This window comes from Chiloscyllium plagiosum, unplaced genomic scaffold, assembly GCF_037043375.1.
Source record: "Chiloscyllium plagiosum isolate Xiang-an unplaced genomic scaffold, Cpla_swu_hap1 HiC_scaffold_40, whole genome shotgun sequence".
NCBI classification, from domain to species: Eukaryota; Metazoa; Chordata; class Chondrichthyes; order Orectolobiformes; family Hemiscylliidae; genus Chiloscyllium; species Chiloscyllium plagiosum.
The window spans coordinates 6882708-6905306 of NW_028270178.1; the positions used below are offsets into that span (position 1 = coordinate 6882708).

The 22599-nt window shown below is 56.5% G+C and overlaps 1 protein-coding gene across 2 annotated transcripts in view; it reads left to right on the top strand.

Annotated features, from left to right (window-relative positions):
• slc43a1b (solute carrier family 43 member 1b) overlaps positions 1-22599 on the top strand; it is a 131351-nt gene that overhangs the window by 54312 nt on the left and 54440 nt on the right. For both annotated transcript variants that reach the window (XM_087981746.1, XM_087981745.1), the window contains exons 3-5: positions 2012-2213; positions 6524-6579; positions 6973-7049. In XM_087981746.1, the coding sequence (XP_087837872.1) occupies positions 2012-2213; positions 6524-6579; positions 6973-7049 (335 nt within the window). The remainder of the gene's footprint in view (positions 1-2011; positions 2214-6523; positions 6580-6972; positions 7050-22599) is intronic.

Consider the following 22599-nt stretch of genomic DNA (forward strand, 5'->3'; position numbering starts at 1 on the left):
GTCCACTTTGGTTTGTCGTTTATGTAAGTGTTGTCGATGAGAGCATCGAAAGCCTGGTTAATAGGTTGGTGGATGACACTGAAATTGGAGGCATAGTGGACAGCATAGAAGGCGATGGAAGATCACAGATCAGTTGGGTCACTGGGTGGCAGATGGAGATTAGAGTCATAGAGATGTACAGCACGGAAACAGACCCTTCGGCCCGACCCGTCCATGCCGACCCAGATATCCCAACCCAATCTAGTCCCACCTGCCAGCACCCGGCCCATATCCCCCCAAACCCTTCCTATCCATATACCCATCCAAATGCCTCTTAAATGTTGCAATTGTACCAGCCTCCACCACATCCTCTGGCAGCTCATTCCATACACACACCACCCTCTGGGTGAAAAAGTTGCCCCTTAGGTCTCTTTTATATCTTTCCCCTCTCACCCTAAACCTATGCCCCTCTAGTTCTGGACTCCCCCACCCCAGGGAAAAGACTTTGCCTATTTTCCCTATCCATGCCCCTCATGATTTTGTAAACCTCTATAAGGTCACCCCTCAGCCTCCGACGCTCCAGGGAAAACAGCCCCAGCCTGTTCAGCCCCTCCCTGTAGCTCAGATCCTCCAACCCTGGCAACATCCTTTTCTGAACCCTTTCAAGTTTCGCAACATCCTTCCGATAGGGAGGAGACCGGAATTGCAAGCAGTATTCCAACAGTGGGATAATTTGGATAAATGTGAGGTGTTGCAATTTGGTCAAACGAACAAGGGCAGGGCATATATCACTAAAAATAAGGCCCTGGGTAGTGTTGTCGGACAGAGAGACCGAGGGATTCAGGTGCATAATTTATTTGAAGTTTGCGTCAGATTTGGGCAGGGTGGTTAAGAAGGCATTGAGCTGGCTTGCCTTCATTACTCAGAGTGTAGGAGTTGGGACGACACGTTGGGGTTGTACAGGATGTCGGTGAGGCCTCGTCTGGAGCACTGTGTCCGGTTCTGATCGCCGCGGTAACAGGGAGGAGATTATTAAACTGGAGAGGGTTCCGAAGAGATTTCCCGGGATGTGGCCGGGAATGGAGGGGCTTGAGTTATATGGAGGGGCTGGAACTTTCATCACTGGAGCGTCAGGGGGTGACGGGTGGCCTGATCACAAATCATGAGGGGTAAATGGGAGATGTATTTTCCCGAGGGTGTGGGATTTCAAGGCTAGAGGACATATTTTTTTAAGGAGAGAAAATAAAGATTCAGAAAAAATGATGGGTTTTTTTTAAAAAGAGAGTGGGATGAATCTGCAGAGGAGGTGACGGTTTGCAAATATAGTTGCAAAGTTTCAAAGACATTTGGATAAATCCATGGGTAAGAAATGTTTGGAGGGACATGGGCCAAATGCAACTGAGTGGGTCTGATTTATTTTCGGGATTATGGTCATCGTGGAGCAGTAGGACAGAAGAATCTATCGAATCCCGACAATGTGGCATTAGGCCCTTCGGCACAACAGGTCTACACTGACCGTCTGAAGAGTAACCAACCCAGACCCATTTCCCTCTCATTAATCGACCCTAACCTACACATCCTGTCGGAGGGTCAGTGCTGAGGGAGGGCCGCACTATCGGAGGGTCAGTGCTGAGGGAGGGCCGCACTGTCGGAGGGTCAGTGCTGAGGGAGTGGGCACTGTCGGAGGGTCAGTGCTGAGGGAGTGGGCACTGTCAGAGGGTCAGTGCTGAGGGAGGGCCGCACTGTCAGAGGGTCAGTGCTGAGGGAGTGCCGCACTGTCGGAGGATCAGTGCTGAGGGAGTGGGCACTGTCGGAGGATCAGTGCTGAGGGAGTGGGCACTGTCGGAGGGTCAGTGCTGAGGGAGTGGGCACTGTCGGAGGGTCAGTGCTGAGGGAGGGCCGCACTGTCAGAGGGTCAGTGCTGAGGGAGGGCCGCACTGTCAGAGGGTCAGTGCTGAGGGAGGGCCGCACTGTCGGAGGGTCAGTACCGAGGGAGTTCTGTGAAACGTTTGTCCTTGTTGTACCTTCTCAGAGTCTGGTAATGTCTCTGTGAACTCCTCAAGCGAGTGGCGTGATCGGAACAGCACACATGGATTGTGGGCGAGCTGTGTGGACCAGGCAGAGATGTTAAACCTGGGATTCACCATCGGCTCCTTCCTGTTGAGTGCCACCACTTTACCCCTGGGCATCCTGATGGACAAGTACGGGCCAAGGATGCCACGGCTGATTGGCAGGTAACCCTCTCACCTTGAGTCCTGACCTCTGACCCCCAAACTGACCCTCACCCTCACCCTAACCCCAATCCTGTCCCTGACCCCTGAACCCAACCCCCCCCCCCCCCTTCCACATCCCCCCCAACCCCAGGGGTTGGGTCTATTATATTTTGAAAATTTCCCCTGCAGCAGGGCGGCCATTCAGCCCCTCTTCCCCAGCCTGTCCATTCAGCCCCCCCCTACCCCAGCCTGTCCCACAGGATCAGGAGGCCATTCAGTCCCCCCCTTCCCCCAGCCTGTCCCACAGGAACAGGAGGCCGTTCAGCCCCCTTCCCCAGCCTGTCCCACAGGAACAGGAGGCCATTCAGCCCCCCTTCTCCAGCCTGTCCCCCAGGTACAGGAGGCCGTTCAGCCCCCTTCCCCAGCCTGTCCCACAGGAACAGGAAGCCATTCAGCCCCCCTTCTCCAGCCTGTCCCCCAGGTACAGGAGGCCGTTCAGCCCCCTTCCCCAGCCTGTCCCACAGGAACAGGAGGCCATTCAGCCCTCTTCTCCAGCCTGTCCCACAGGAACAGGAGGCCATTCAGCCCCCCTTCCCCAGCCTGTCCCACAGGTACAGGAGGCCGTTCAGCCCCCTTCCCCAGCCTGTCCCACAGGAACAGGATGCCATTCAGCCCCCTTCCCCAGCCTGTCCCACAGGAACAGGAGTCCATTCAGCCCCCCTTCCCCAACCTGTCCCACAGGAACAGGAGTCCATTCAGCCCCCCTTCCCCAGCCGATAACACAATAGCACCAGGAGGCCATTCAGCCCTTCCAGCCTATCTCCTATTCCAGGAACTGCTGAATGATCCGAATTCCTGCTCCTCTCCAACGTTGCCTCCCGTCTTTGCGGAAACAAAATCTTTGAATTTGTCCGTCGGTGCAGGATTTGTTTGATCCCAACTCTGCGTATTAATTTAACCAGGAGGGAGCAGTCTTTGTCTCTCTCTTTCTCTCTCTCTCGAGAACTCTGTGGGAAGCTAGAGAAGTGATTGCTGGGCGTCTTGCTGAGATATTTGTATCATCGATAGTCACAGGGTGAGGTACTGGAAGACTGGAGGTTGGCAAACGTGGTGCCACTGTTTAAGTAGGGTGGTAAGGACAAGCCAGGGAACTATAGACCAGTGAGCCTGACGTCGGTAGTGGGCAAGTTGTTGGAGGGAATCCTGAGGGACAGGATGTACATGTATTTGGAAAGGCAAGGACTGATTAAGGATAGTCAACATGGCTTCGTGCGTGGGAAATCATGTCTCACAAACTTGATTGAGTTTTTTGAAGAAGTAACAAAGAAGATTGATGAGGGCAGAGCAGTAGATGTGATCTATATGGACTTCAGTAAGGCGTTCGACAAGGTTCCCCATGGGAGACTGATTAGCAAGGTTAGATCTCATGGAATACAGGGAGAACTAGCCATTTGGATACAGAACTGGCTCAAAGGTGGAAGACAGAGGGTGGTGGTGGTGGAGGGTTGTTTTTCAGACTGGAGGCCTGTGACCAGTGGAGTGCCACAAGGATCGGTGCTGGGTCCTCTACTTTTTGTCATTTACATAAATGATTTGGATGTGAGCATAAGAGGTACAGTTAGTAAGTTTGCAGATGACACCAAAATTGGAGGTGTAGTGGACAGCGAAGAGGGTTACCTCAGATTACAACAGGATCTGGACCAGATGGACCAATGGGCTGAGAAGTGGCAGATGGAGTTTAATTCAGATAAATGCGAGGTGCTGCATTTTGGGAAAGCAAATCTTAGCAGGACTTATACACTTAATGGTAAGGTCGTAGGGAGTGTTGCTGAACAAAGAGACCTTGGAGTGCAGGTTCATAGCTCCTTGAAAGTGGAGTCGCAGGTCGATAGGATAGTGAAGGCAGCGTTTGGTATGCTTTCCTTTATTGGTCAGAGTATTGAGTACAGGAGTTGGGAGGTCATGTTGCAGCTGTACAGGACATTGGTTAGGCCACTATTGGAATATTGCGTGTAATTCTGGTCTCCTTCCTATCGGAAAGATGTTGTGAAACTTGAAAGGATTCAGGGCTGAGGGGTGACCTTATAGAGGTTTACAAAATCACGAGGGGCATGGATAGGGTAAATAGACAAATTATGTTCCCTATGGTCAGGGAGTCCAGAACTAGAGGGGCATACGCTTAGGGTGAGAGGGGAAAGATATAAAAGAGACCTAAGGGGCAACTTTTTCACCGAGGGTGGTACGTGTATGGAATGAGCTGCCAGAGGATGTGGTGGAGGCTGGTACAATGACAACATTTAAGAGGCATCTGGATGGGTATATGGATAGGAAGGGTTTGGAGGGATATGGGCCGGGTGCTGGCAGGTGGGACTAGATTGGGTTGGGAGATCTGGTCGGCATGGACAGGTCGGGCCGAAGGGTCTGTTTCCGTGCTGTACATCTCAATGAATCTATGACTGCCCCCAAATTTGCAGTGCGAACACTCGGGGGGCCGGGGGGGGGGGGGGGGGGGGGGGGTGGGAATCTCACTAAATCATACAAAAAAATGTCTCGAGTGGGTTTGGGGGGAGAAATGTGGCCGGGATGCAGCTGAAGAGACCAGACCCGGCCCAGAGACGTGCAGTCAGCCCGAGACGTGGGCGGCCATTTTGGGGGTGGGTCAAGATCGATTAGCTTTGCTCGAGGTTTTGGGGGGGGGGAGGTGGGAGGTGGGGGAACCTTCAGAATTCCATCAGGGTCCGCCCAAACAGTGAGGTACGCTCGGCCGAGACGGAGGGGTGGCCAGGGATTGAGGGGGACATGGGGTGGAGGAGACCAGGTCACATATCTGACCGGGGGTGGGGGGCGGCCATCTTAAAATGGCGGAGCGGGCTGGAGGGAACGCCGACCGCGATGGAGTCACACTCGGCTTCAGGATGGACTGATCCGTGTTGAGCTGACTCCCAGAGAGTTCCCGGGGAGTTAACGCGAACCCCGTTTTAAGCAAAACACTGCCTCATCCTCCGCGGGATATCGACTGGGGATCCCGGCCCAGCCCTTTCGGGAGACGGGGTGGGGGGAAGGGATCCGAGAGGGTGCGGATACGATCCACGTGGATAATCCCAGGGATGTGGGCCCTCGGAGACTGGGATAGACCGGAGAGGCCGGGCCTGGTCTCCTCAGAGACAAGATCATCGAGAGGAGATTCGATCGAGGGGTTCGAGATCGCGAGGTGGTGTTGGGGGGGGGGAGCTGGAGAGAGTCGAGAGGGAGGATCTGTTCCCATTGATGGGAAGATGGGGACCCAGAGAGACACGGATTGAAGGGGATTGGGGACAGGAGCACCGAGAGACACCAGGAGAAACCTTTTCACTCCGCGAGGGGTTAGGGTCTGGAAGGTGGTGAGAGTGAGGGGGGAGGGAGGGAGGGTCACTCGAGGGGTTAGGGTCTGGAAGGTGCTGCCTGAGAGTGAGGGGGGAGGGAGGGAGGGTCACTCGAGGGGTTAGGGTCTTGAAGGTGCTGTGTGAGAGTGAGGGGGGGAGGGAGGGAGGGTCACTCGAGGGGTGAGGGTCTGGAATGTGCTGAGAGTGAGGGGGGGAGGGAGGGAGGGTCACTCGAGGGGTGAGGGTCTGGAAGGTGGTGAGAGTGAGGGGGGAGGGCGGGAGGGTCACTCGAGGGGTTAGGGTCTGGAAGGTGGTGAGAGTGAGGGGGGAGGGAGGGAGGGTCACTCGAGGGGTTAGGGTCTGTAAGGTAGTGAGAGTGAGGGGGGAGGGAGGGAGGGTCACTCGAGGGGTTAGGGTCTGGAAGGTGGTGAGAGTGAAGGGGGAGGGAGGGTCACTCGAGGGGTTAGGGTCTGGAAGGTGGTGAGAGTGAGGGGGGAGGGAGGGAGGGTCACTCGAGGGGTTAGGGTCTGGAAGGTGGTGAGAGTGAAGGGGGAGGGAGGGTCACTCGAGGGGTTAGGGTCTGGAAGGTGGTGAGAGTGAGGGGGGAGGGAGGGAGGGTCACTCGAGGGGTTAGGGTCTGGAAGGTGCTGCCTGGGAGTGAGGGCGGGAGGGAGGGAGGGTCACTCGAGGGGTGAGGGTCTGGAAGGTGGTGAGAGTGAGGGCGGGAGGGAGGGAAGGTCACTCGAGGGGTGAGGGTCTGGAAGGTGCTGCCTGAGAGTGAGGGCGGGAAGGAGGGAAGGTCACTCGAGGGGTGAGGGTCTGGAAGGTGCTGCCTGAGAGTGAGGGCGGGAAGGAGGGAAGGTCACTCGAGGGGTGAGGGTCTGGAAGGTGCTGCCTGAGATATTGCCTACCAATTGCGCAGTACTACTAACTGTCTCTCTCTCTCTCTCTCCTTCTTGCCCTCTGTAGTGCCAGTTTTGCCCTCTCCTGTGCCATGATAGCCACAGCTGCCTACAACCCACCAAGTGAGTACCTCTGTGCACAGCTGGTCTTCCCCCTAATGGTACTGTCTCGGGAATGCCCGAGCTCAGCCCTAGCCCTGAGCGACGGACATGCCGTCCCTGTCCCTGGGAGCGCTGGGTGCTGACACTGGGTATAAAGTGGGAGGGGGGACACACTGTTAGGGGGATGTAGAGGGAGCTCTACACTGTCCCTGTCCCTGGGAGCGCTGGGTGCTGACACTGGGTATAAAGTGGGAGGGGGGACACACTGTCAGGGGGATGTAGAGGGAGCTCTACACTGTATCTAACCCCGTGCTGTCCCTGTCCCTGGGAGCGCTGGGTGCTGACTCTGGGTATGAAGAGATTGTATTGCACAATAATTGCCTTCTTTATCTCCCCCCATCCCCTCCCTCACAGGTCTCTCTGCACTGATCTTTCTAGCCCTTTCTCTCAATGGCTTCGGAGGGATTTGTTTAACGTTTTCATCTCTGACCGTGAGTTCGTATCTCTCTCTGCCTGTGTCTCTCTCTCTCTCTCACATGACCTCAGTCACACTGGTGTTGACCTTGAGCATATCTTGTGTCTGCCAACTCCTCGGTTTATTGGCCTAAAATGGAAAATAAACTTCCTTTACTCCTGGGACGTGGGCGTCGCTGGCTAGCCCCAGCATTTACTGCCCACTCCCTAGTTAAACTCTCCCTTGAGAAGGTTGGGGGGAGGTGAGGGTGAGCGGCCATCTTGAACCTGCTGCAGCCCATGTGCTGTGGGTAGACCCACAATGCCCCTGAGGGAGGGAATTCCGGGATTCTGACCCTGAAGGGAATGGCGGATATATTTCCGAGTCAGGATGGGGAGTGTCTCGGGGGGGAACTTGCAGGGAGGGGGGTGGTGTTCCTTCTAGGTGGAAGTGGGCCGTGGGTTTTGTGATGAGCACGTTGTTCGGAGCTGTCCCCAGTGGATTTTAACGACTGTTTTCCTGGACCTGTCCCAGAGTGTTTTAGCCAATGAGGGACCCTGGTTGTTGTCGCCGTGCCAGGGGATAGTCTGTGGCCATTCGGTCCTCTGAGCCTCTCCCAGTGACTGTTTGTATTGATCACCCTGCTCTGCACTCTCTCCAACAACACTGGAACAAGCCTCACTCTCTCTCCCTCTGTCCACTCACCACACTTCCTTCCGTGTTCATTTCACTAAAAAACATTGAAATATTAAACAGCTCTGTCCTCTCTCTTTCCCTCGGTCTCCCTCTCACTTACTCTCTCTCTCAGTCCCGCGCTCTCTGTCCCGTGCTCTCTCTCACTCTCCCGCTCTCCCTCTGTGTCCTGTTCTCTGTCTCTCTCTCTCTCTCTTTCATACTGTCCCACTCACACTTTCTCTCTGTCCCACACACTCTCTCTGTCCCACACACTCTCTCTGTCCTGCTCTCTCTCTCTGTCGCGCGCTTTCTCTCACTCTCCCGCGCTCTCTGTCTCTGTCCTACTCTCTCTCTCTCTCCCTCCCTGTCCCACTCTCTGTCTGTTGCATGCTCTCTCTCTCTGTCCCGCTCTCTCTCTCCCTCTCTCTGTCCCTCTCTCTCACTCTCTCTCTCTGTCTCGCTCTCTCTCTCTCTTACTCTCTCTGTCCTGCACTCTCTCTCCCTATCCCACTCTCTCTCTCACTGTCTCTGTCTCTGTCTCTCTGTCCCGCTCTCTCTCTCACTCTCTCTCTGTCCCGTTTTCTCTCTCTCTCTCTGTCTCGCTCGCTCTCTCTCTCTCACTCTCTCTGTCCCGCTCTCTCTCTCACTCTCTCTGTCTCGCTCTCTCTCTCTCTCTCTCTCTCTCTGTCTCGCTCTCTCTCTCTGTCCCGCGCTCTCTCTCACTCTCTCTCCCTAACCCGCTCACTCTCTCTGTCTTGCTCTCTCTCTGTCTTGCTCTCTCTCTGTCCCGCTCTCTCTCTCACTCTCTCTCTCACTCTCTCTGTCTCTCTCTCTGTCCCTCTCTCTCTCACTCTCTCTGTCTCGCTCTCTCTCACTCTCTCTGTCTCGCTCTCTCTCTCTATCCCGCTCTCTCTCTCTCTCTGTCCTGCTCTCTCTCTCTGTCTCGCTCTCTCTCTCTCTCACTCTCTCTATGTCCCGCTCTCTCTCTCTCACTCTCTCTATGTCCCGCTCTCTCTCTCTCTCTCACACTCTCTCTGTGCCTCTCTCTGTCTCTCTCTCTGTCCCGCTCTCTCTCACTCTCTCTCTCTGTCCCATTTTCTCTCTCTCTGTCTCGCTCTCTCTCTCTCTCACTCTCTCTGTCCCGCTCTCTCTCTGTCCCACTCTCTCTCTCACTCTCTCTGTCTCGCTCTCTCTCTCTGTCCCGCGCGCTCTCTCACTCTCTCTCTCTCTCCCTAACCCGCTCTCTCACTCTCTCTGTCTCTCACTCTCTCTGTCTCGCTCTCTCTGTCTCACTCTCTCTCTCTATCCCGCTCTCTCTCTCTCTCTGTCCCGCTCTCTCTCCCTAACCCGCTCTCTCTCTGTCCTGCTCTCTCTCTCTCCCTCTCTCGCTCTCTCTATGTCCCACTCTCTCTCTCTCATTCTCTCTATGTCCCGCTCTCTCTCTCTCACTCTCTCTGTGTCTCTCTCTCTGTCTCGCTGTCTCTCTCTGTTCTGCTCTCTCTCTTTCTCAGTCTCTCTGTCCCGCGCTCTCTCTCCCTATCCTGCTCTCTCTGTCCCGCACTCTCTCACTCTCTCTCTATGTCCCTCTCTCTCTGTCCTGCTCTCTCAGTGTCCCGCTCTCTCTCTCTCTGTCCCGCTCTCTCTCTCTCTGTCCCGCTCTCTCTCTCTCTGTCTCTCTGTCCCGCACTCTCTCTCCCTATCCTGCTTTCTCTGTCCCGCTCTCTCCCTCACTCTCTCTCTATGTCCCTCTCTCTCTGTCTCGCTCTCTCTCTCTGTCCCACTCTCTCTCTCTGTCCCACTCTCTCTCTCTCTCTCACTCTCTCTGTCCCGCTCTCTCCCTATCCCACGCTCTCTCTATGTCCTGCTCTCTCTCTATGTCCCACTCTCTCTCTCTCTGTCCCGCTCTCTCTCTCTGTCCCGCTCTCTCTCTCTGTCCCGCTCTCTCTCTCTGTCCCGCTCTCTCTCTCTGTCCCGCTCTCTCTCTCTGTCCCGCTCGCTCTCTGTCCCGCTCGCTCTCTGTCCCGCTCTCTCCCTATCCCGCACCCTCTCTATGTCCCGCTCTCTCTCTATGTCCCACTCTCTCTCTCTCTCTCTCTCTATGTCCCGCTGTCTCTCTCTGTCCCGCTCTTTCTCTGTCCCGCTCTCTCCCTATCCCGCGCTCTCTCTATGTCCCGCTCTCTCTCTATGTCCCTCTCTCTCCCTCTCTCTGTCCCGCTGTCTCTCTCTGTCCCGCTCTTTCTCTGTCCCGCTCTCTCCCTATCCCGCGCTCTCTCTATGTCCCGCTCTCTCTCTCTCTCTCTCTCTATGTCCTGCTCTCTCTCTCTGTCCCGCTCTCTCCCTATCCCGCGCGCTCTCTATGTCCCGCTCTCTCTCTCTATATCCCGCTCTCTCTCTCTGTCTCGCTCTCTCTCTCTCTCTGTCCCGCTCTCTCTATGTCCCGCTCTCTCTCTCTATGTCCCGCTCTCTCTCTCTGTCTCGCTCTCTCTCTCTGTCTCGCTCTCTCTCTCTCTGTCCCACTCTCTCCCTATCCCGCGCTCTCTCTATGTCCTGCTCTCTCTCTCTGTGTCCCGCTCTCTCTCTCTCTGTCCCACTCTCTCTCTCTCTGTCCCACTCTTTCTCTCTCTCTCTCTATGTCCCGCTCTCTCTCTCTGTCCTGCTCTCTCTCTCTCTCTATGTCCCGCTCTCTCTCTCTCTCTCTCTATGTCCCGCTCTCTCTCTCTGTCCCGCTCTCTCTCTCTCTTTCTCTGTCCTGCTCTCTCTCTATGTCCCGCTCTCTCTCTATGTCCCGCTCTCTCTCTCTCTCTCTCTGTCCCACTCTCTCTCTCTCTCTCTCGCTGACCTGCTCTCTCGCTCTTCCTTCTCATGCTCTGTCTCCCCGATTTATTCTCTCTCTCTCTCTCTCTCTCTCTTTACCCCCTCCCAATCTCTCCCCCCTCCCAATCTCTCCCCCCTCCCAATCTGTACTTTGTGGAGGAAACCACTGCATTCAGGAGGACAGGACCAACAAAGTGATGCTGGTACTGAACGGGGCCTTCCACCATGTCAGAGTGTGAGATAGCAAACTGGGGTGGGGGGGGGTGGGGAGAGACAGCCAGACAGAGAGAGAGTAGAAAGGGAGAGGGAGGCACATACAGCAGACTCGATTATCTCAGGAGTGTGTCTGTGAGAGTGTGTCCGAGTCGGGATCACTCTGTGTGTGTGTGTCTCTCTCTTTCTCTCCATCTCCCTCTCCCTCTCTATGTCCCACATAGAGACCTGTGTCTCTCCCAGTATGCCTCACTGTTTGTGTGTCTCTGTGTATTTCGATGAGTGTGTGTGTCTGTCTGTCTGTCTGGGTGTGTCTGTGTGTGTGAGAGAGAGTCTGTGTGTGTGTGTGTGTCTTTGTGTGTGTGTGTCTCTCTCTCTCTGTGAGAGTGTGTATGTGTGTGCCTGCCTATCATTGTCTGTATCTCTGTGTGTTTAGGTCTCTTTCTCACAGTTTCCCACCCGCATCTCTGTCCCTCAGGGTCTCCCTCTCTCTGTCCCTCTCCCCCTGTTTGTCCCTGTCTCTCTCTCTCTCTCTCTCTCTCTCTGCATCTCTCCCCCACTCCCTGTCCCCCCTCTCTCCCATTCTCTCTGTGCCCGTCCCTCACTCTCCCTCTCTCTGAGCCTGTCTCTGCGTGTGCTGCATTTTCAAAGTTGCTCAATGATATTTCGGGTTATTCCTGGAGCTCTGTAACACCTCTCTGTCTGGCCAATGGGACGGGGGGGGGAGGGAAAGCATACGTGCATCAACAAACCCACCTCCACCCATCGCCCCCCGCCAAACCACACCTCTCTCCACAGCCTCTCCCAGACAAGGACACACTGCAACACAGTGCACAGGGACTGGCACACACCCAGGGTCAGATACACAGTGCACAGAGACTGGTACACTCTCAGGGTCAGATACACAATGCACAGGGACTGGTACACTCTCAGGGTCAGGTACACAGTGCACAGAGACTGGCACACTCTCAGGGTCAGGTACACAGTGCACAGGGACTGGTACACTCTCAGGGTCAGGTACACAGTGCACAGAGACTGGCACACTCTCAGGGACAGGTACACAGTGCACAGGGACTGGCACACTCTCAGGGTCAGGTACACACGGCACAGGGACTGGTACACTCTGTGTCAGGTACACACGGCACAGGGACTGGCACACTCTGTGTCAGGTACACACAGCACAGGGACTGGCACACTCTCAGGGTCAGGTACACACGGCACAGGGACTGGCACACTCTGTGTCAGGTACACACAGCACAGAGACTGGTACACTCTCAGGGTCAGGTACACAGTGCACAGGGACTGGCACACTCTGTGTCAGGTACACACAGCACAGAGACTGGTACACTCTCAGGGTCAGGTACACAGTGCACAGGGACTGGCACACTCTCAGGGTCAGGTACACATGGCACAGGGACTGGTACACTCTCAGGGTCAGGTACACAGTGCACAGGGACTGGCACACTCTCAGGGTCAGGTACACAGTGCACAGGGACTGGCACACTCTCAGGGACAGGTACACACAGCACAGGGACTGGCACACTCTCAGGGTCAGGTACACATGGCACAGGGACTGGTACACTCTCAGGGTCAGGTACACAGTGCACAGGGACTGGCACACTCTCAGGGTCAGGTACACAGTGCACAGGGACTGGCACACTCTCAGGGTCAGGTACACAGTGCACAGGGACTGGCACACTCTCAGGGTCAGGTACACACAGCACAGGGACTGGCACACTCTCAGGGTCAGGTACACAGTGCACAGGGACTGGCACACTCTCAGGGTCAGGTACACAGTGCACAGGGACTGGCACACTCTCAGGGTCAGGTACACACAGCACAGGGACTGGTACACTCTCAGGGTCAGGTACACACGGCACAGGGACTGGTACACTTTCTGGGTCAGGTACACAGTGCACAGGGACTGGCACACTCTCAGGGTCAGGTACACAGTGCACAGGGACTGGCACACTTTCAGGGTCAGGTACACACAGCACAGGGACTGGCACACTCTCAGGGTCAGGTACACACAGCACAGGGACTGGTACACTCTCAGGGTCAGGTACACACGGCACAGGGACTGGTACACTTTCTGGGTCAGGTACACAGTGCACAGGGACTGGCACACTCTCAGGGTCAGATACACACGGCACAGGGACTGGCACACTCTCAGGGTCAGGTACACAGTGCACAGGGACTGGCACACTTTCAGGGTCAGGTACACACAGCACAGGGACTGGCACACTCTCAGGGTCAGGTACACACGGCACAGGGACTGGCACACTCTCAGGGTCAGGTACACAGTGCACAGTGACTGGTACACTCTGTGTCAGGTACACAGTGCACAGGGACTGGCACACTCTCAGGGTCAGGTACACAGTGCACACAGACTGGCACACTCTCAGGGTCAGGTACACAGTGCACACAGACTGGCACACTCTCAGGGTCAGGTACACAGTGCACAGGGACTGGCACACTCTCAGGGTCAGGTACACAGTGCACACAGACTGGCACACTCTCAGGGTCAGGTACACACAGCACACAGACTGGCACACTCTCAGGGTCAGGTACACAGTGCACACAGACTGGCACACTCTCAGGGTCAGGTACACACGGCACAGGGACTGGCACACTCTCAGGGTCAGGTACACACAGCACAGGGACTGGCACACTCTCAGGGTCAGGTACACACAGCACAGGGACTGGCACACTCTCAGGGTCAGGTACACACAGTACAGGGACTGGCACACTCTCAGGGTCAGGTACACAGTGCACAGAGACTGGTACACTCTCAGGGTCAGGTACACAGTGCACAGAGACTGGTACACTCTCAGGGTCAGGTACACAGTGCGCAGAGACTGGCACACTCTCAGGGTCAGGTACACAGTGCACAGGGACTGGTACACTCTCAGGGTCAGGTACACACAGCACAGGGACTGGCACACTCTCAGGGTCAGGTACACAGTGCACAGGGACTGGCACACTCTCAGGGTCAGGTACACAGTGCACAGGGACTGGCACACTTTCAGGGTCAGGTACACAGTGCACAGGGACTGGCACACTCTCAGGGTCAGGTACACACGGCACAGGGACTGGCACACTCTCAGGGTCAGGTACACAGTGCACAGGGACTGGCACACTCTCAGGGTCAGGTACACACAGCACAGGGACTGGCACACTCTCAGGGTCAGGTACACAGTGCACAGGGACTGGCACACACCCAGGGTCAGGTACACACAGCACAGGGACTGGTACATTCTCAGGGTCAGGTACACAGTGCACAGGGACTGGTACACTCTCAGGGTCAGGTACACAGTGCACAGGGACTGGCACACTCTCAGGGTCAGGTACACACAGCACAGGGACTGGCACACTCTCAGGGTCAGGTACACAGTGCACAGGGACTGGCACACTCTCAGGGTCAGGTACACAGTGCACAGGGACTGGCACACTCTCAGGGTCAGGTACACACAGCACAGGGACTGGCACACTCTCAGGGTCAGGTACACAGTGCACAGGGACTGGCACACTCTCAGGGTCAGGTACACACGGCACAGGGACTGGCACACTCTCAGGGTCAGGTACACACGGCACAGGGACTAGCACACTCTCAGGGTCAGGTACACACGGCACAGGGACTGGCACACTCTCAGGGTCAGGTACACACGGCACAGGGACTGGCACACTCTCAGGGTCAGGTACACAGTGCACAGGGACTGGCACACTCTCAGGGTCAGGTACACAGTGCACAGGGACTGGCACACTCTCAGGGTCAGGTACACACGGCACAGGGACTGGCACACTCTCAGGGTCAGGTACACAGTGCACAGGGACTGGCACACTCTCAGGGTCAGGTACACAGTGCACAGGGACTGGCACACTCTCAGGGTCAGGTACACAGTGCACAGGGACTGGCACACTCTCAGGGTCAGGTACACACGGCACAGGGACTGGCACACTCTCAGGGTCAGGTACACAGTGCACAGAGACTGGCACACTCTCAGGGTCAGGTACACACGGCACAGGGACTAGCACACTCTCAGGGTCAGGTACACACGGCACAGGGACTGGCACACTCTCAGGGTCAGGTACACAGTGCACAGGGACTAGCACACTCTCAGGGTCAGGTACACAGTGCACAGGGACTGGTACATTCTCAGGGTCAGGTACACACGGCACAGGGACTGGCACACTCTCAGGGTCAGGTACACACGGCACAGGGACTGGCACACACCCAGGGTCAGGTACACAGTGCACAGGGACTGGCACACTCTCAGGGTCAGGTACACACAGCACAGGGACTGGCACACTCTCAGGGTCAGGTACACAGTGCACAGGGACAGGCACACTCTCAGGGTCAGGTACACAGTGCACAGGGACTGGTACACTCTCAGGGTCAGGTACACAGTGCACAGGGACTGGCACACTCTCTGTGTCAGGTACACACGGCACAGGGACTGGCACACTCTCAGGGTCAGGTACACAGTGCACAGGGACAGGCACACTCTCAGGGTCAGGTACACAGTGCACAGGGACTGGTACACTCTCAGGGTCAGGTACACAGTGCACAGGGACTGGCACACTCTCAGGGTCAGGTACACACGGCACAGGGACTGGCACACTCTCAGGGTCAGGTACACAGTGCACAGAGACTGGTACACTCTCAGGGTCAGGTACACAGTGCACAGGGACTGGCACACTCTCAGGGTCAGGTACACACGGCACAGGGACTGGCACACTCTCAGGGTCAGGTACACAGTGCACAGGGACTGGCACACTCTCAGGGTCAGGTACACAGTGCACAGGGACTGGCACACTCTCAGGGTCAGGTACACAGTGCACAGGGACTGGCACACTCTCAGGGTCAGGTACACAGTGCACAGGGACTGGCACACTCTCAGGGTCAGGTACACACAGCACAGGGACTGGCACACTCTCAGGGTCAGGTACACAGTGCACAGGGACTGGCACACTCTCAGGGTCAGGTACACAGTGCACAGGGACTGGTACACTCTCAGGGTCAGGTACACAGTGCACAGGGACTGGTACACTCTCAGGGTCAGGTACACACAGCACAGGGACTGGCACATTCTCAGGGTCAGGTACACACAGCACAGGGACTGGTACACTCTCAGGGTCAGGTACACAGTGCACAGGGACTGGCACACTCTCAGGGTCAGGTACACAGTGCACAGGGACTGGTACACTCTCAGGGTCAGGTACACAGTGCACAGGGACTGGCACACTCTCAGGGTCACGTACACACAGCACAGGGACTGGCACATTCTCAGGGTCAGGTACACACGGCACAGGGACTGGCACACTCTCAGGGTCAGGTACACACGGCACAGGGACTGGCACACTCTCAGGGTCAGGTACACAGTGCACAGGGACTGGCACACTCTCAGGGTCAGGTACACAGTGCACAGGGACTGGTACACTCTCAGGGTCAGGTACACAGTGCACAGGGACTGGTACACTCTCAGGGTCAGGTACACACAGCACAGGGACTGGCACATTCTCAGGGTCAGGTACACACAGCACAGGGACTGGTACACTCTCAGGGTCAGGTACACAGTGCACAGGGACTGGCACACTCTCAGGGTCAGGTACACAGTGCACAGGGACTGGTACACTCTCAGGGTCAGGTACACAGTGCACAGGGACTGGCACACTCTCAGGGTCAGGTACACACAGCACAGGGACTGGCACACTCTCAGGGTCAGGTACACAGTGCACAGGGACTGGCACACTCTCAGGGTCAGGTACACAGTGCACAGGGACTGGCACACTCTCAGGGTCAGGTACACACAGCACAGGGACTGGCACACTCTCAGGGACAGGTACACACGACACAGGGACTGGCACACTCTCAGGGACAGGTACACACGACACAGGGACTGGCACACTCTCAGGGTCAGGTACACACGGCACAGGGACTGGCACACTCTCAGGGTCAGGTACACAGTGCACAGGGACTGGCACACTCTCAGGGTCAGGTACACAGTGCACAGGGACTGGCACACTCTCAGGGTCAGGTACACACGGCACAGGGACTGGCACACTCTCAGGGACAGGTACACACGACACAGGGACTGGCACACTCTCAGGGTCAGGTACACACGGCACAGGGACTGGCACACTCTCAGGGTCAGGTACACAGTGCACAGGGACTGGCACACTCTCAGGGTCAGGTACACAGTGCACAGAGACTGGCACACTCTCAGGGTCAGGTACACATGGCACAGGGACTGGCACACTCTCAGGGTCAGGTACACAGTGCACAGGGACTGGCACACTCTCAGGGTCAGGTACACATGGCACAGGGACTGGCACACTCTCAGGGTCAGGTACACAGTGCACAGGGACTGGCACACTCTCAGGGACAGGTACACAGTGCACAGGGACTGGTACATTCTCAGGGTCAGGTACACAGTGCACAGGGACTGGCACACTCTCAGGGACAGGTACACAGTGCACAGGGACTGGTACATTCTCAGGGTCAGGTACACAGTGCACAGGGACTGGCACACTCTCAGGGTCAGGTACACAGTGCACAGGGACTGGTACATTCTCAGGGTCAGGTACACAGTGCACAGGGACTGGCACACTCTCGGGGTCATGTACACACAGCACAGGGACTGGTACACTCTCAGGGTCAGGTACACAGTGCACAGGGACTGGCACACTCTCGGGGTCAGGTACACAGTGCACAGGGACTGGCACACTCTCAGGGTCAGGTACACACAGCACAGGGACTGGCACACTCTCAGGGTCAGGTACACACGGCACAGGGACTGGCACACTCTCAGGGTCAGGTACACATGGCACAGGGACTGGCACACTCTCAGGGTCAGGTACACAGTGCACAGAGACTGGCACACTCTCAGGGTCAGGTACACAGTGCACAGGGACTGGCACACTCTCAGGGTCAGGTACACACGGCACAGGGACTGGCACACTCTCAGGGTCAGGTACACATGGCACAGGGACTGGCACACTCTCAGGGTCAGGTACACAGTGCACAGAGACTGGCACACTCTCAGGGTCAGGTACACACGGCACAGGGACTGGCACACTCTCAGGGTCAGGTACACATGGCACAGGGACTGGCACACTCTCAGGGTCAGGTACACAGTGCACAGGGACTGGCACACTCTCAGGGTCAGGTACACAGTGCACAGGGACTGGCACACTCTCAGGGTCAGGTACACACAGCACAGGGACTGGCACACTCTCAGGGTCAGGTACACAGTGCACAGGGACTGGTACACTCTCAGGGTCAGGTACACATGGCACAGGGACTGGCACACTCTCAGGGTCAGGTACACAGTGCACAGAGACTGGCACACTCTCAGGGTCAGGTACACAGTGCACAGGGACTGGCACACTCTCAGGGTCAGGTACACACGACACAGGGACTGGCACACTCTCAGGGTCAGGTACACAGTGCACAGGGACTGGCACACTCTCAGGGTCAGGTACACATGGCACAGGGACTGGCACACTCTCAGGGTCAGGTACACAGTGCACAGAGACTGGCACACTCTCAGGGTCAGGTACACAGTGCACAGGGACTGGCACACTCTCAGGGTCAGGTACACAGTGCACAGAGACTGGCACATTCTCAGGGTCAGGTACACAGTGCACAGGGACTGGCACACTCTCAGGGTCAGGTACACACGGCACAGGGACTGGCACACTCTCAGGGACAGGTACACAGTGCACAGGGACTGGCACATTCTCAGGGTCAGGTACACAGTGCACAGGGACTGGCACACTCTCAGGGTCAGGTACACAGTGCACAGAGACTGGCACACTCTCAGGGTCAGGTACACAGTGCACAGGGACTGGCACACTCTCAGGGTCAGGTACACACAGCACAGGGACTGGCACACTCTCAGGGTCAGGTACACAGTGCACAGGGACTGGTACACTCTCTGTGTCAGGTACACACAGCACAGGGACTGGCACACTCTCAGGGTCAGGTACACACAGCACAGGGACTGGTACACTCTCAGGGTCAGGTACACAGTGCACAGGGACTGGCACACTCTCAGGGTCAGGTACACAGTGCACAGGGACTGGCACACTCTCAGGGTCAGGTACACAGTGCACAGGGACTGGCACACTCTCAGGGTCAGGTACACACAGCACAGGGACTGGCACACTCTCAGGGTCAGGTACACAGTGCACAGGGACTGGCACACTCTCAGGGTCAGGTACACAGTGCACAGGGACTGGCACACTCTCAGGGTCAGGTACACACAGCACAGGGACTGGCACACTCTCAGGGTCAGGTACACAGTGCACAGGGACTGGCACGCTGTCAGGGTCAGGTACACAGTGCACAGGGACTGGCACACTCTCAGGGTCAGGTACACACAGCACAGGGACTGGCACACTCTCAGGGTCAGGTACACAGTGCACAGAGACTGGCACACACCCAGGGTCAGGTACACAGTGCACAGGGACTGGCACGCTGTCAGGGTCAGGTACACATGGCACAGGGACTGGGATTCCCCCGCTGCCCGATTTCCACTGAACACATTCCGTTCCACCTTCCCCTCACTCGCCCCCTCCATCCTTCCCTCCCCCATTGTCCTCCCCAATCCCCACTCTGGGTCTTTCTCTTTCTCTCTCTCCCCCCCTCCCCCACCCATCCCCCTCACTCAGACCCTCCCTCCCTCCACCTCCCTCCTCCTCCCCCTACTCCCCACACCCTCAGTCTCTCTCACCCTACCCCACCCTTGATTTCTCGCACCCTCTCTCCCCCATCATCATCCCCCTCCCCCTACCCTGGATCTCTCCCCCTCACTCAGACACTCCCCCACCATCATCCCCCCCCCTCCCCTACCCTGGATCTCTCTCCCTCACTCGGACACTCCCCACCATCATCCCCCCCCCCCCCCCTCCCCCTACCCTGGATCTCTCCCCCTCACTCAGACACTCCCCACCATCATCCCCCCACCCTCCCCCTCCCCTGGATCTCTCCCCCTCACTCAGACACTCTCCCACCATCATCCCCCCCTCTCCCCATCACTCAGACACTCCCCACCATCATCCCCCCACCCTCCCCCTCCCCTGGATCTCTCCCCCTCACTCAGACACTCCCCCACCATCATCCCCCCCCCCTCCCCTGGATCTCTCCTCTCACTCAGACACTCCCCCACCATCATCCCCCCCCCCTCCCCCTACCCTGGATCTCTCCCCCTCACTCAGACATCCCCCACCATTGACTCCCCTCCCCCTACCGGGATCTCTCCCCCTCACTCTGACACTCCCCCACCATCATCCCCCCCCTCCCCCTACCCTGGATCTCTCCCCCTCACTCAGATACTCCCCCACCATCATCCTCCCCCTCCCCCTACCCTGGATCTCTCCCCCTCACTCAGATACTCCCCCACCATCATCCCCCTCTCCCCCTACCCTGGATCTCTCCCCCTCACTCAGACACTCCCCCACCATCATCCCCCTCTCCCCCTCACTCAGACACTCCCCCATCATCATCCCCCCACCCTCCCCCTACCCTGGATCTCTCCCGTCACTCAGACACTCCCCCACCATCATCCCCCCCCCTCCCCCTACCCTGGATCTCTCTCCCTCCTCTCTCTCTCTCACTCAGACACTCCCCCACCATCATCCCCCCCCCCCCCCTCCCCCTACCCTGGATCTCTCTCCCTGCTCTCTCTCTGTCTCTCCCTCACTCAGACCGTCCCTCCCTCCATCTCACTCATTTCCCCCCCACCCCCTTTCCCCACCCTGGGTCTCTCTCCCCCTCCCCTCCACCCCTGACTCAGCCCCTCCTTCGCTCCACCCTCTCCTCCTCCCCCTCACTCACAACATAGTGACCCCCCCCCTCTCCCACTCGTGTTAGACAGAAGCTTCACTTCCATCTTCTCTGTCCTGGTTAAAGACGGGAACAGGGAGCGTGTTCCCAGTGGGAAGTTCCCTGTTTGGTGCTCCCTGCCCAGGTTATAACGGAGGGTCAGCTCTCCAATGACCCGTGTTCAGGAGGCGGTCAAGACAGCTCACTGTGCGTCCAGAACTCACATAGTTCCCAGTGCTCTCCCAAACTGTGTTTGTCCAGAATTAACAAGCATTTACTCAATTGTTATTCGCATATTTATTCACTCTTACCGTCCAAAGTTAATGTTTGCCTAATGTCAACACAATGTACTTTAGTAACGTGGAGCTGGAAGCGTTCCTCACTGGCGATACACACAATCTTTGGGGCAGTGGTTCGTCACGTCCCTGAAACGCGACAGGATTCGACACACCAACACAGAGCCCAGTCAGAGAGAGACGCACAGCACGGGGACGGACCCTTCGGTCCAACCCCACCCGTGCTGACCAGATATCTCCAACCCGAAGGTCGGAGGCTGGGAATCCTGTGGTGGGGAACTCACCTCCTGACGCCCTCCCCCCCCACCCCCCCCCCCCACAAGCCATCAAGGCGCAAACTGGTCAGCCCACCACCCAGTGAACATGGCCTGGCTCTGGCCTCGGCTCCCAGGGCAGTCTTCGATTAGGTTCAACTCCCGACACAGCGTGGAAACAGGCCCTTCGGCCCAACCAGACCACACCGACCCTCTGAAGACTAACCCACCCAGACCGTCTGACGAATGCACCTAACACTATGGGACAATTTAGCACGGCCAATCCACCCTAACCTACACATCCCTGAACACTATGGGACAATTTAGCACGGCCAATCCACCCTAACCTACACATCCCTGAACACTATGGGACAATTTAGCACGGCCTATCCACCCTAACCTACACATCCCTGAACACTATGGGACAATTTAGCACGGCCAATCCACCCTAACCTACACATCCCTGAACACTATGGGACAATTTAACACGGCCATTCCACCCTAACCTACACATCCCTGAACACTATGGGACAATTTAGCACGGCCATTCCACCCTAACCTACACATCCCTGAACACTATGGGACAATTTAGCACGGCCAATCCACCCTAACCTACACATCCCTGAACACTATGGGACAATTTAGCACGGTCAATCCACCCTAACCTACACATCCCTGAACACTATGGGACAATTTAGCACGGCCAATCCACCCTAACCTACACATCCCTGAACACTATGGGACAATTTAGCACGGCCATTCCACCCTAACCTACACATCCCTGAACACTATGGGACAATTTAGCACGGCCAATCCACCCTAACCTACACATCCCTGAACACTATGGGACAATTTAGCACGGTCAATCCACCCTAACCTACACATCCCTGAACACTATGGGACAATTTAGCACGGCCAATCCACCCTAACCAACACATTCCTGAACACTATGGGACAATTTAGCACAGCCAATCCACCCTAACCTACACATCCCTGAACACTATGGGGTAATTTAGCACGGCCAATCCACCCTAACCTACACATCCCTGAACACTATGGGGTAATTTAGCACGGCCAATCCACCCTCACCTGCACATCCCTGAACACTGTGGGACAATTTAGCACGGCCAATCCACCCTAACCTACACATCCCTGAACACTATGGGACAATTTAGCACGGCCAATCCACCCTAACCTGCACATCCCTGAACACTATGGGGTAGTTTAGCACGGCCAATCCACCCTAACCTACACATCCCTGAACACTATGGGACAATTTAGCACGGCCAATCAACCCTAACCTGCACATCCCTGAACACTGTGGGACAATTTAGCACGGCCAATCCACCCTAACCTGCACATCCCTGAACACTATGGGACAATTTAGCACGGCCAATCCACCCTAACGTACACATCCCTGAACACTATGGGGTAGTTTAGCACGGCCAATCCACCCTAACCTACACATCCCTGAACACTATGGGACAATTTAGCATGGCCAATCCA